Source organism: Neomonachus schauinslandi, chromosome 1, assembly GCF_002201575.2.
Source record: "Neomonachus schauinslandi chromosome 1, ASM220157v2, whole genome shotgun sequence".
Taxonomy (NCBI): Eukaryota; Metazoa; Chordata; class Mammalia; order Carnivora; family Phocidae; genus Neomonachus; species Neomonachus schauinslandi.
Genome location: NC_058403.1, coordinates 114,115,909 through 114,130,952, shown reverse-complemented (window position 1 = coordinate 114,130,952; position 15,044 = coordinate 114,115,909). Strand labels below are relative to the sequence as shown.

The 15,044-nt window shown below is 39.1% G+C and overlaps 1 protein-coding gene across 1 annotated transcript in view; it reads right to left on the bottom strand.

The window, feature by feature from the left end:
* LOC110586591 (phospholipid scramblase 4) overlaps nt 1-13,685 on the bottom strand; it is a 25,049-nt gene extending 11,364 nt beyond the window's left edge. The window contains exons 1-2 of the mRNA XM_044912134.1: nt 13,679-13,685; nt 12,792-12,902 (exon numbers count right to left, since the gene is read on the bottom strand). Coding sequence (XP_044768069.1) covers nt 12,792-12,902; nt 13,679-13,685 — 118 coding nt within the window. The remainder of the gene's footprint in view (nt 1-12,791; nt 12,903-13,678) is intronic.
* Nucleotides 13,686-15,044: the final 1,359 nt, after the last annotated feature.

Sequence of the window (15,044 nt, the reverse complement as noted above, 5' to 3'; positions counted from 1 at the left end):
TGGAGCTCAATCTCAAAACCAACTGAGTCACCCAGGCTCCCCTCTTTATGCTCTGTTTTAGCTGTATCCCATAAGCTTTGGTATATTGAGATTTTGTTTACCTCAAAAGTATTTTCCAATTTCTCCTGTGATTTCTTTTTGCCTTTTTGGTTATTTAATGGTGTGTTAATTTCCTCGAATTTCCCAACTTTCCTTCTATTTTTATTGATTACTAATTTTCTTCCATTGTGAAACCTGTATGATTTTAGTCGTTTTAAATTTATGAGACTTGTTTTTTGGCTCAATCAGTAATCTATTTTGGAAAATGTCCTATATGCACTTGAGAAGAATGTATATTCTGCTGTTGTTGGGTAGAGTAATCTATACGTGTCTATGTTTAGTTTGGTGTATAATATTGCTTATGGCCTCTATTTCCCTTTGACCTTCTGCTTAGTTGTTCTATCCATTACTATAAGTGGGGTATTGCAGTCTCCAACTCTTATTTACTGAATTGTCTATTTTACCTTTGAATTCGGTCTTTTTTGCTTCATATATTTTGGAGCTCTGTTTTTAGATGTATATATATATATATATATATATATATATATATAATTGTTATGTCTTCCTGATGGATTGACACTTCTATTATTGTAAAATGTTCTTTATCTCTAATAACAACTTTTGCCTTAAGGTATATTTTGTCTGATATAAGTATAGCTATTTCACTAATTCTTATCAACAACGAAGTTTGAGAAACATTGTGCTAATATAGTGTTTTATAACACATACATACATTAGTGGGCTGTGAAATCAATTTAATGATTAACAATTAAAATTTTTTACAATAAAATTTACTACACTAGAATAAAATAAAATAGAAAAAAATCAAACTGTATTGTCCATATGCTATATACTCGCTGTATTATTGCTTGATGAAATGTTATATATAGCATATATATAATAAATACATATAAATATTGCTATATATAAATATATACATATATATATATTATTTACTGTGGGTCATAGTAGACTGTCATTAAGAATGTTTAAGGGGGCGCCTGGTAGAGCATGTGAATCTTGATCTTGGGGTTGTGAGTTTGAGCCCTACATTGGGTGTAGAGATTACTTTAAATAAAAGAAAGAAAAAAAAAAAGAATGTTTGAAAGCCAGTGATTTAAAGACCCTTTTATTTAACCAATGTAAAAGAAAAGATCCTATTGTAAAATGGAAAAGATGGAGACAATGTCACAAAACTGTGATGCATAATCACATGGTTGCAAATAGTTTTGTGGATCTTCTCCTTGAAGGAAAAAACAAATCTTACCTAAATATAGGTTAAACTGAGTTTCTTTCTGAAAATTGCTATTTGTTTATAAAAGTACTGTTTATAATGTGTGGATGTGCATGTATCCGCGTTTTCTTATACTGGGATATTGGTCCAGAAGACAGCAAGGGGTGTCAGAAGCCGAGATTTACCTCCTGTCTAAGTACGTGCGCTAAAGGGAACAAGCCTGGTATAGCTGTAGCCATATTTCCCAAAATAACCCAGGCTCTGGGCCTGTGGCTCCAGACTGGGAAATCTGGTATCTTTTTGTAATCAAAAAGCAATGCCACACAGCTGTGTAGGGCAGGGACTGATATTTCCTGAAAAATGTGAACAGTCCATTGGTGGCTGTTCTTTGAAAAGGTCCCTCCTACAGAATGAAAAAGACCTGAGAGTCGGGTAAGGTGGAGACTATGCTCTCTCTCAGAGAACCCAAAGAATTGGATCCTGGACACCATGCACACCAGGAAGGAACTCCTGTTAGAGGAAGCTATGTTTATATATATATATATATATATATAAATATTACTACTAATATATATAAGTAGTAATAGGTAATACTTGCTGAGCTTTTATTATGTTCCAGGCATTGTTGTAACTACTTTACATGTATTAAATCCTGTAATCTAGGCATCAACCTTATGTGGTAGAGACTATTATTATTATCCTTAATTTACAGAGGAAAAAACTGAGACATAGGAGGATAAGTAACTTGCTCAAGAATCAATAATGTCAATATGTGACAGAGTCAGAATTAAAACTCAAGCATTCTGACTGCAGAGGCACCCTTAATTAAATTATGCTAATACTCCCTTTAGATCAGAGAGGCGAGGAACATCCAAAATAGGACTCTCTGGATAGCCTTGAAACTACAGAGTAGAAGAGCAACTCTAGCTGGCCGCTGTTTTTTTAGGCGCGCGTGCACACACACACACACACACACACACACACGCATGCACCCCTCCTAGGGGATGTCACAGTACAGAAAAAACAGTGTAGCAGGCAGAAAGCTGGCTTCAGAAAGAGTAAGCGGTCACCAGCATAGAGGCAAAGCAGTGGTCTGGGGTCAGCCAATGCCGAGGAAACCAGCCACCACCAGGAAGGGAGATTCCCCAAGACTTCCAGAAGTTGTGTGGGATGAGAAATAAAGACAGACAGCCCTTCCTGTAAGGCAAATTGGACAGAGGGTCAGATTCCAGTGATTTGGGCATTAAAGGGAAGAGTAGCTTTTGACGCTCATGAAGTCTGGGACATTTTGGTTACTCATCAAAATCCCACTCAGGAGCATCATGAATTGTGGAACTATTTCTTCTAATCCTGTCTGAGAACAAGGCCATGAAATAAATCAAACATTTCTTTATTTGGGAAACACTCCACAATGCCATTTCAAGGACCAGCTGCTGTGCTTACTGCTAGAGACAGAAAGATGTAGAAAGACATGTCTTTGAGGACATTCAGTTCTACAGAAAATACACAGATTTTTTTTTTTTTAAAAAGTGAATGGTTATCATGAAGCAAGTAACTCATGGGATCAGAGGTAGATTCATAGTGTGTGAAGAGATTAGAGAGGAACGGTGCTCAACCCAGGCAGAGGAGGTACCCTATGATGTTAGTGCTGACGTGTTAGACCCAGCCAGCACCTCCACAATGGACAGAGTTTTTACAGGGAGAGTAGGTGCAAAATGAACAATTGCACAGAGAGACTCAGTATTGCAGTGGGGCCAAGGCTATGTATGGAGATTAGGCAGACAGGCTAGAAAGGAAGGTGGGGAAGGACTGAAGATTATGAAAGACCTATACTCCTCTGTTGCAAAGAGTAAACTGTATGCCAATAAAACAGAAAGTGAAGTAATTGGACTTACACTCAGAACCTTTATGAATGAGGTTCAATTAGGCAGGAGGTGCTTCCAGGAGTGCAGATGGAAGGCAAGTTAATTTGTAATGTAAGGAGCAGTAAGTGGAGGAGTAATAAGCAACATTGAAGAGACCGTCCTGTCTCAGTAACAGACTGGATATGAGGAAAGATTCTCAAGTTCTGTGGTGGGTCCCTGCAACCTCCAGAGGAGGGAAAGAATAGAGGGTATGTGTTCTGGAGCAACATGCCGAAGTTGAATTACAGACCACTGAGTTTGAGATCCAGGGTCATTTCCGGGGAAATGCAAGTTCAGAGCACAGGAGATTGATATGGGCGGGTGCTAAGGGATTCTTAAGTGGTTAAAGGCAAATTACCAAGATCACTCAGGAGAGTGTGTAAAAAGTTGGGTGAATGGAATAGTTGAAAGAAGGAGACAAGGCAGGGCAGGGGAGTGGCCCAACCCTGGGGAATACCAGTTCTTTTTTTTTTTTTTTTTTTTTTTTTTTTTAAAGATTTTATTTATTTATTTGACAGAGAGAGACAGCGAGAGAGGGAACACAAGCAGGGGGAGTGGGAGAGGGAGAAGCAGGCTTCCCGCCGAGCAGGGAGCCCGATGCGGGGCTCGATCCCAGGACCCTGGGATCATGACCTGAGCCGAAGGCAGACACTTAACGACTGAGCCACCCAGGCGCCCCGGGAATACCAGTTCTTAAGGACAGAGGACATATAGATCTTGATAGACACTGACAGTCAGGACAGACTAAGGGAAAAATAATAGTAACTAGAAAAAACGTCAAATTAGAGCTACACGAGAAAAAACAAAAACAAAAAACCTAGTGTCTTTAGAACAAATGGAAGAAATGACATGTTTCAGTTTGTCATGAAGAATATACTTCAGTTCCTGTAAGAACTGTGTTTAAGAGTACCCAAATTAGGGGCGCCTGGGTGGCTCAGTTGGTTAGGCGGCTGCCTTCGGCTCAGGTCATGATCCTGGAGTCCCGGGATCGAGTCCCGCATCGGGCTCCCTGCTCGGCGGGGAGTCTGCTTCTCCCTCTGACCCTCCCCCCTCTCATGTGCTCTCTCTCATTCTCTCTCTCTCAAATAAATAAATAAAATCTTTAAAAAAAAAAAAGAGTACCCAAATTAGTCTGGAAATCAGATATCCCTACCCCCTTTTTTTGAACTATTAAAAACAATGCAACTAAAAGTCATATAAATAATCTTAAGAATATTGTTTTATCAACTCAGTGAGTTGCTTAACTCTTATATTAGCCATGTGATTTTATTTTTTTTTAATTTAATTTAATTTTATTATGTTATGTTAGTCCCCATACATCATTAGTTTTTGATGTAGTGATCCATGATTCACTGTTTTCGTGTAACACCCAGTGCTCCATGCAGTACATGCCCTCCTTAATACCCATCACTGGGCTAACATCCACCCACCCCCCTCCCCTCTAAAACCCTCAGTTTGTTTCTCAGAGTCCATAGTCTCTCATGGTTCGTCTCCCCCTCCGATTTCCCCCCCTTCATTTTTCCCTTCCTTCTCCTAATGTCCTCCATGCTATTCCTTATGTTCCACAAATAAGTGAAACCATATGATAATTGACTTTCTCTGCTTGACTTATTTCACTTAGCATAATCTCCTCCGGTCCCATCCATGTTGATGTAAAAGTTGGGTATTCATCCTTTCTGATGGCTGAATAATATTCCATTGTATATATGGACCACATCTTCTTTATTCATTCATCTGTTGAAGGGCATCTCGGCTCTTTCCACAGGTTGGCTACTGCGGACATTGCTGCTATGAACACTGGGGTGAATTTGGCCCTTCTTTTCACTACATCTGTGTCTTTGGGGTAAATACCCAGTAGTAAAATTGTTGGGTCATAGGGTAGCCCTATTTTTAATTTTTTGAGGCACCTCCACACTGTTTTCCAAAGTGGCTGTACCCACTTGCATTCCCACCAACAGTGTAAGAGGGTTCCCCTTTCTCCACAACCTCTCCAACATTTGTTGTTTCTTGCCTTGTCAATTTTTGCCATTCTAACTGGTGTGAGGTGATATCTCAGTGTGGTTTTGATTTGAATTTCCCTGATGGCTAATGATGATGAACATTTTTTCATGTGTCTGTTAGCCATTTGTATGTCTTCTTTGGAGAAGTGTCTGTTCATGTCTTCTGCCCATTTTTTGACTTGTTTTTTGGGTGTTGAGTTTGAGAAGTTCTTTATAGATCCTGGAAATCAGCCCTTTGTCTGTAGTGTCATTTGCAAATATCTTCTCCCATTCTGTGGGTTGCCTCTTTGTTTTGTTGACTGTTTCCTTTGCTATGCAGAAGCTTTTTATCTTGATGAAGTCCCAAAAGTTCATTTTTGCTTTTGTTTCACTAGTCTTTGGAGATGTATCTTGAAAGAAGTTGTTGTGGCCGATGTTGAAGAAGTTACTGCCTATGTTCTCCTCTAGGATTTTGATGGATTCCTGTCTCACATTGAGGTCTTTCATCCATTTTTTAGTTTATCTTTGTGTATGGTGTTAGAGAATGGTCCAGTTTCATTCTTCTGTATATAGCTGTCCAATTTTCTCAGCACCATTTACTGAAGAGACTATCTTTTTTCCATTGCATATTTTTCCTGCTTTGTCGAAGATTATTGACCATAGAGTTGAGGGTGCATATCTGAGCTCTTTATTCTGTTCCATTGGTCTATATGTCTGTTTTTGTGCCAGTACCATGCTGTCTTGGTGATCACTGCTTTGTAATATAGCTTGAAATCGGGCAACGTGATGCCCCCAGCTTTGTTTTTTTGACACTTCCTTGGCGATTCAGGGTCTTTTCTGATTCCATACAAATTTTAGGATTGTTTGTTCCAGCACTTTGAAAAATGTCATTGGAATTTTGACTGGGATGGCATTGAAGGTATAGATTGCTCTGGGCAGCATAGACATTTTAACAATGTTTATTCTTCTGATCCATGAGCATGGACCGTTTTTACATCTTTTTGTGTCTTCTTCAATTTCTTTCATGAGTGTTCTGTAGTTCCTAGTGTATAGATACTTTACCTCTTTGGTTAGGTTTATTCGAGGTATCTTATGGTTTTTGGTGCTATTGTAAATGGAATCGTTTCTCTATTTTCTCTTTCTACAGTTGCATTGTTAGTATATAAGAAAGCAATTGATTTCTTTGCATTGATTTTGTATCCTGCCACATTACTGAATTGCTGTATGAGTTCTAGTAATTTGGGGGTGGAGTCTTTTGGATTTTCCACATAAAGTATCACGTCATCTGCAAAGAGAGAAAGTTTGACTTCTTCTTTGCCAATTTGAATACATTTTATTTCTTTTTGTTGTCTGATTGCTGTTGCTAGGACTTCTAGTACTATGTTGAACATAGTGGTGAGAGTGGGCATCCTTGACGTGTTCCTGATCTTAAGGGAAAGGCTCTCAGCTTTTCCCCATTGAGGATGATATTCGCTGTGGGTTTTTCACAGATGGATTTTATGAACTTGAGGAATGTGCCCTCTATCCCTATACTCTGAAGAGTTTTAATCAGGAAAGGATGCTGTATTTTGTCAAATGCTTTTTCTGCATCAATTGAGAGGACCATATGGTTCTTCTCCCTCCTCTTATTAATGTGTTCTATCACATTGATTGATTTGCGAATGTTGAACCACCCTTGCATCCTGGGGATAAATCCCACTTGGTCGTGGTGGATGATCCTTTCAATGTATTGTTAGGTCCTATTAGCTAGGATTTTATTGAGAATTTTGGGGATATCGGTCTGAAATTCTCCTTTTTGACAGGGTCTTTGCCTGGTTTGGGGATTAAGGTAATGCTGGCCTCATAGAATGAGTCTGGAAGCTTTCCTTCTGCTTCTATTTTTTGAAACAGCTTCAGGAGTACAGGTATTATTTCTTCTTTGAATGTTTGGTAGAATTCCCCAGGGAATCCATCAGGCCCTGGACTCTTGTTCTTTGGGAGGTTTTTGATCACTGCTTCAATCTCATTACTACTTACTGGTCTATTCAGGTTGTCAATTTCTTCCTGTTTCAGTCTTGGCAGTTTATAGGTTTCTAGGAAGGCATCCATTTCTTCCAGGTTGCCTAATTTATTGGCATATAGTTGTTGATAGCGATTTCTAATAATTTTTTCTATTTCCTTGGTGTTAGTCCTTTCGTTCATAATTTTATTAATTTGGGTCCTTTCTCTTTTCTTTTGGATAAGTCTGGCCAGAGGTTTATTGATCTTATTAATTCTTTCAAAGACCCAGCGTCTAGTTTTGTTGATATGATCTACTGTGTTTCTGGTTTCTAATTCATTGATCTCTGCTCTAATCTTAATTATTTCTCTTCTAATGCATGGCTTAGGCATCATTTGTTGCCTCTTCTCCAGTTCTTTAAGGTGTAAAGTTAGTTGGTGAATTCGGGATTTTTCTCTTTTTTGAGTGAGGCTTGGATGGCTATGTATTTCCCCCTTAGGACTGCCTTTGCAGTATCCCATAGGTTTTGGATTGATGTGTTTTCATTCTCATTGGTTTCCATGAATTGTTTAAGTTCTTCTTTGATTTCCTGGTTGACCCAAACATTCTTGAGCAGAGTGGTCTTTAGCTTCCAAGTGTTTGAATTTCCTGCAAATTTTTTCTTGTGATTGAGTTCTAGTTTTAAAGCATTATGGTCTGAGGAGATGCAGGGAATAATCTTAATCTTTTGGTATCAGTTGAGACCTGATTTGTGACTCAGTATGTGGTCTATTCTGGAGGAAGTTCCATGTGCACTTGAGAAGAATGAGTATTCTGTTGTTTTAAAGTGGAATGTTCTGTATATATCTATGAGATCCATGTGGTGCAGTGTGTCATTCAAAGCTCTTGTTTCTTTGTGGATTTTCTGCTTAGATGATCTGTCCAATGCTGAGAGTGGAATATTGAGGTCTCCTACAATTAATGTATTGTTATCAATATGACTCTTTATTTTGGTTAACAGTTGGCTTATGTAGATGGCTGATCCCATGCTGGGGGTGTGGATATTTACAATTGTTAGATCTTCTTGTTGGATAGACCTTTCAAGAATGATATAGTGTCCTTCTGTGTCTCTAACTACAGTCTTTAGTTTAAAATCTAATTTGTCTGATATAAGAATTGCTACCCCAGCTTTCTTTTGAGGTCCACTGGCATGAAAGATGGATCTCCATCCCTTCACTTTCAGTCTGGATGTATCTTTAGGTTCAAAATGAGTCTCTTGTAGACAGCATATGGATGGGTCCTGTCTTTTTATCAAATCTGCAACCCTGTGCTGTTTTATGGGAGCATTTAGGCTGTTCACATTGAGAGTGATTATTGAAAGATATGAATTTATTGTCATCATGTTGCCTGTGAAGTCCTTGTTTCTATAGAGTGTCTCTGTAAATTTCTGTTCTATATCACTCTTGGGGTCTTTCTCCTTTTATAGAACCCCCCTTAACATTTCTTGCAGGGCCGGCTTAGTGGTCACATATTCTTTCAGTTTCTGCTGGTCTTGGAAGCTCTGAATCTCTCCATCCATTCTAAATAACAGCCTTTCTGGATAAAGTACTCTTGGCTGCATGTTCTTCTCATTTAGTACCCTGAATATGTCTTGCCAGGCCTTTCTGGCTTGCCAGGTCTCTGTGGACAGGTCTGACGTTATTCTGATGTTTCTCCCTCTGTACATAAGGAATCTCTTCCCCCTAACTACCCTTAAGATGGTCTCCTTGGTTCTAAGATTTGCGAGTTTTACTATTACATGCCGGGGCATTGGTCTGTTTTCCTTGATCTTGGGAGGGGTCCTCTCTGCCTCTAAGACACGAATGTTTGTTTCATTCCCCAGATTAGGGAAGTTCTCAGGTAGTTTGCTCAAATATATCTTCTAGTCCTCTCTCTCTCCACCCCCTCAGGGATCCCAATAATTCTGACAGTGGAACGTTCCATGGTGTCACTTATTTCTCCAATTCTGTTTTCATGGATTGTGAGTTGCTTCTTCCTGGCCTCCTCTTTTCCTTCTTTTCTATCAGTTGGTCTTCTAGATCACTAATTCGTTTTTCTGCTTTGCTTACCCTAGCTGTTAGATTATCTAGATTAGATTGGATCTCACTGATAGCATTTTTAAATTCTGCCAGTTCAGCTTTCATTTCTGCCAGTAGAGACTCTACGTTGCCATTAATCGATTTTTCCATTCTAGCTATTGTCTTCATAAACGCTACCCTGAAGTCCATTTCTGACATTTTGGTTAATCTGTATCCATTTGTAAATCTGTGGCAGAAGTTACAGTCTCTGAGGGCACCTGGGTGGCTCAGTTGGTTAAGCGACTGCCTTCGGCTCAGGTCATGATCCTGGAGTCCCTGGATCGAGTCCCGCATCGGGCTTCCTGCTCGGCAGGGAGTCTGCTTCTCCCTCTGACCCTCCCCCCTCTCATGTACTCGCTCTCTCTCATTCTCTCTCTCTCAAATAAATAATAAAAATCTTTAAAAAAAAAAAAAAAAAAAAAAAAAAAGAAGTTACAGTCTCTGAGTCTTTCCTATTTTGGGGATTCCTCCTCCTACTCATTCTGTTGAGGGGTGGTTGAGGGAATATACAGAATCCAAATTATTGACCACAAGCCAAGCAAGATGCACCTGTTTTATAGGGACCTTAGGGTTGTCGGCCTCTTGTTCTCCCAGCCTGTCTTCTGGGGGAGGGGCCTGCTGCGCTGTTACTCAGGCAACCCCGTTTGGGTGGAGTTGCCCTGCCCTCTGTGCGGGGCGGATGGGCTCAGTGAAAACCGTTTTTTGGGGGCTTTTGTTCTCTGGCGGCTTTCCCTGGTGGCTTTCTGCATCTCTTCCGAGAGTCAGAGCAGAAGAAACTGTTTCCAACCCTCTGCCTCAGAGCAGAGAGATCGCAGTCTGTTCTTCAATGAGCTCTCCAGGCCACACTATCTCTGTTTCTGTCTGTGCTGCTATAAACTGCAGCGTCCTGGGTTGTGCACCCCTCAGCTGCCAGGTCCAGGCGCGTCTCTACCCTTTGTGTTTCTAAAACCGCCAGCCGCCCCCAGTTCGCATGCATGGCACTGCCACTCCAGATTTCAGTCCAGGGGGCTACCCTAAAGTCCTTTCCCTGCCACTACCGGTCTGCGAGCCTGTGCCCTGTCCCTAGCACAGGAGTCTATCACTCACCGGTGGTGTAGGATCCTGGCGGCTTGGCTCCTTCCCCCTTCTGTTTATTTTCCAAAATCTGCCCAGGGAATCACGGCTCCCCGCTTCATACCTCGAAACCAACTGCCTGCGATATTCTGTTTGTAGAGATCCAGATATATCTTCTTACATCTCAGACTGATTTTGTGGGTGTTCAGAGTGGTCTGGCAGATATCCAGATCAATTCAGGGGACCGGTTGGAATAGGGTCCCCTACTCCTCCGCCATCTTTAGCCATGTGATTTTAACATAAAAGTACCTCATGTAATAAAATTTGAGGATCAATAAATTAGAAAATTATAATTTAGATTATGGGGCTATTCAGTACAGATTATATTTCTAGAAAAATTATATACATGTTTATGTAATCAAATGATTTTTGTTATATGTATTATTCATAGATGTTAAGAGAACTGAAGGAACAAACATGATCAAATTATGTGTGGTAAACAGCATATTATATTCCCCTTTGAGCTTTGAAATTACCATTAAGGATTCTGATTGGTTCTGTAGGAAACCAAAACAAAGCAAAACGGTTAATTTTGTGTAACTATAATATCCCAGATTTATTTAAAAAAAGAACTCTGTTATGGAGCTTTGTCCTACCAATACCAACGTGAAAAATACCTCTTTGTGGGATTTGCATCTTCTCAGTTATTTTGAATACTACCATCCTTTTTTATTTCACAAAATTATGTCAATTTCTTTTCTTTAAATAGACTACATATAACAAAAGTGTCTTTATTAGCTATTCTTTCAAACATATTTGGGACAAAATTATTTTCAGTGGGATTGCATGTCCAGTACTATAATGCTAATAGAAATTAAGTAACTGATTTTAAAGAATTTAATTAAAGCCAAATACTTCATAGTATTCCAAGTTCCTTTATGTGAATTACAGGGCCATAATTTGCAACAATCATCATAAATAAGTATATAGTTCAGCCACTAGGTGGCGATCACAGTGAATTTTTGTTACTGTATTTCATAACTGAAAATGCAGTTCTGTGCTCTGCATCATAATGTTTTTCAACTTATCTAGTCATTTGATTTGAATGATATATCCTATGCTCTTGCTAATTTTTTGATATGAGAGGAACAGACACTTTCCCAGATGAACAGAACATGACTTATAGCCAATGTTACTTAGAACTGGTAGAGCCTCTGTTCTAGTGGAACCTAGGTTATTGGATATAGAGTGATCCATTAACATAAGATAGATTATGCAGATCATGTTCTGAAGTAAATTTAGAGAAATGGTCAGATATAGCATGATTATAATTTAGGACTGTCAAGACCTTGGATTTAGCAGGAGTTGAGCCAGTAATGAGGGGTTATATTGGACCAGATATGCACATATATGAGGGAAAGGGGAAAAGGAAGCCCTGCTGTTTTCAGAAAACACGCAAGGGCAGAGGTTAACTGAGCTCCACGGATCTTTTGTCTAGAGCCAAAACAACATTTTTACCATTATCCTTTGGGTACTGGGGCTTCTTCTCCTCTTTCACAGACTAACTCAAATGGTTCCCACCTCTAAATATACATTTAACTATATATTTAGAGAAATGTTGCTACACCTTATCTATCATTTTCTAGGTCATTGAAATGTATTTGCATACAATCCCGATTATTTCCTTCCTTACTTCGAAAGTAAGCATATTTCTAATTTTAAAAATTTTACACATTGCCTAATTACTTTATAAAAAGACTATAATAACTCAAATTTCCACTAGCATTATGAGTATCCATTTCACTAAGTCACCACCAGTAGTACATTCAGACTTATAAACATATTTGTATAACTCCTTAATGAGCACTCAAGGCCATTCACCTCCATTTCTCTTGCATTTGTCCCATGCATGTCTCCTAACAGACTTTCATGACCTTGGGCTTCTTTTTTTTTTTTTTAATTTAGATTCAATTAATCAACATATAATGTATTACCAGTTTCAGAGGTAGAGGTCAGTGATTCATCAGTCTTATATAATATCCACTGCTCATTACATCACGTGCCCTCCTCAATGTCCATCACAAGTTTACCCCATCCCCCCACACGACCTTGTGCTTTTGTACCTACATTTCCTTCTGCTAGAAAGAAGTCCCTTCCTCCTTTCCACTGAGTGAGAAACTCCTCATCAAGCCAGAAAAATCTGACTTCCTCAGTTATATCTTCCCTCAAATCCCTGGTAGAGTCAGTTACTGTCATCCAGGTCCTACAACATTCTCTTCACATTTTCATAACAGAACAAAGAGCATGCCTTTAGTGTTTGTACAACTTCCTTCCTCAGTAGCCTACAAATATATTCTAATGGACATCTAGTAAACTACTTGGCATCCTGGAGGCATTCAATACTTATTTACTGAATCATTCAATTACTTACTTACTTTTAAAAGCAATCTTAACTATTAGTATGGTTTTCTGCAGAGGTGAAATAATCTTTCTGATTATTTAACCCACCTGGTACAAAATGGGAATTGTAGTCAGGAGGAGCATCAGGCCTTGGATCAGGAGACTTTATTTGATTCTCCGTTTCATCTGTAGGTTGCTCAGGGGCTGTGGGGGCCACACCTTGGGAGGAGAGGTAGAAGGGACATGATTTACAATGGAAGTGATAATGTGATAAGAGAATAAATGCATTTTTTCTTTTTTTTTTTTAAAGATTTTATTTATTTATTTGACAGAGAAAGACACAGCGAGAGCAGGAACACAAGCAGGGGGAGTGGGAGAGGGAGAAGCAGGCCTCCTGCTGAGCAGGGAGCCTGATGTGGGGCTCGATCCTAGGATCCCGGGATCATGACCTGAGCCGAAGGCAGGCGCTTAACGACTGAGCCACCCAGGCGCCCCAAATTCATTTTTTCTTATCAATGAATGTAAATAATATGAAATACACTCATATTTTTAAAAGACACATAATTCATTATGTATATTAGGTATTAACCTATTAATATATATTGATGAATTTTCAGGCTGAATATAGATTTTAAAAAAAACAAAGCAATTATTTATATTGTGCTATGATCAAAGCAACACATTTTCATGCTAGTGGTTCAGCTGACTTCATGCTGATTCCTACCTACATAAACTGCTGGCTCATTAGCAAAAATTCTTTTCCCCACTATATAATATGGAGAACACAGTCATACGTAGAGTGAATCTTATTTTGTCCCTAATCCTTTTTGGAAAATGACTGTGTTTAAATGATTTCAAAACATCACACAATAAATACGTAATGGCTTAAAATGCAGTGGTTCCACACGCAACTCAGTCAGAGGCAGTTTAAACTACCTCTCCAGTGAAACTGATCTCGGTTACTATAATTGTTGCAAGGGAGGGCCTGAACTCACTTTCCATGATGCTACCTCATCCCCTTGTTGTGATCAGAGACGTGTCTCCCTGTACTCACTACAAGGAAAAATTCTGATTCTCTTAACTGACTGATTTTTATCTCTGAAAAACACAAATCCCATAAATGTGATGTTTCTCTCCTTCCATCGTCTTCTGCACTGTTTGAAAATGCAGGACCTGCTTCTGAGCCCTTCTCTATGTGAGCAGGCTGTCACCACAGGCTTCTTATTAGTACTGCCCCTCTTTGCAGACTTACTTTCTTACTTTTTCCTTTACTTAATTCTCCCCACATACTTTAGAGATCTTTCAGTACATATGTGCCAATATAAATCCCTTTTAATCCTTTTCTGTCAAAGATAGAAATGTTCATATATATAAATGAACACATATGTTTTCTCCAAATGCTAAACAACAATAAAAAATAATTTCAAAAGGAAATAAACTCCAATTTTTAAGGAAAATATCACAAAATTCACATTTGAAAATAGAGCATATTAAAATTTATTCATAAAATCTTACCTGACATTTTGAAGAATTCCACTTAGTCCTGAAAAATAAAACATTTTAATACCTTAAGATAGTTATATATAGTTACTATTATTACTTAGTGATACATGTAACAGGTTTTATGATTTTTTTGTCACCAGTTACATTTCATTCATATTTTTATTAATTCAACAAATATTTACTGAGCACTTATTATGTATCAGGTACTAACATAGATGTTGAAAATATAGTAAAAACCAGAAAAACAGGTGACCTCATGCTGGAGATTTGTAGTGGCATGAGATTAAAAACACATTAACAAATATTTAAGATTATATCTGGATAGTACAGATACATAAAGAAAACAAAGTAAAAAGTTTAGGAAAAACATGGATGGGGTCCCAGGAGGTTCAGGGAAAGCCTCTCTCAGGGGGTAACCTTTGAGCTGTGTGAACCAGGAAAGGAGGCATGACACTACAATGTAGGGAGTTCTAGGAAAACAGGCAATACGTGCAAAGGCCTTGAGATGGCACTGAGCTTGGAGTACTCAAGGGTGAGGAAGAGGTCAGGTGTTACTGGGACACAAGGACTGAAGAGAACAGAGTGAAGAGATGGAAACAAGTCTGATCATACCTGAAAAGCGAGGCAAAATGTTTAGGATTTGCTATAATTGGCACTGGGCAGTCTTTGGAGGACTGTAATCAGTGGAGTGATGAGAGCTGATTTATACTTTCTCTTGAGGGGGCACGAGTGGAAGCAGTGAGGATGGGATGGCAGCCATAATCCGGGTGGGACCGATGCTGGCTTAGACTGGGGAGGTCACCCTGGAGAGGGTGACGTGTGGTCAGGAGCAGAACCTACAGGAGCTGCTGATGGACT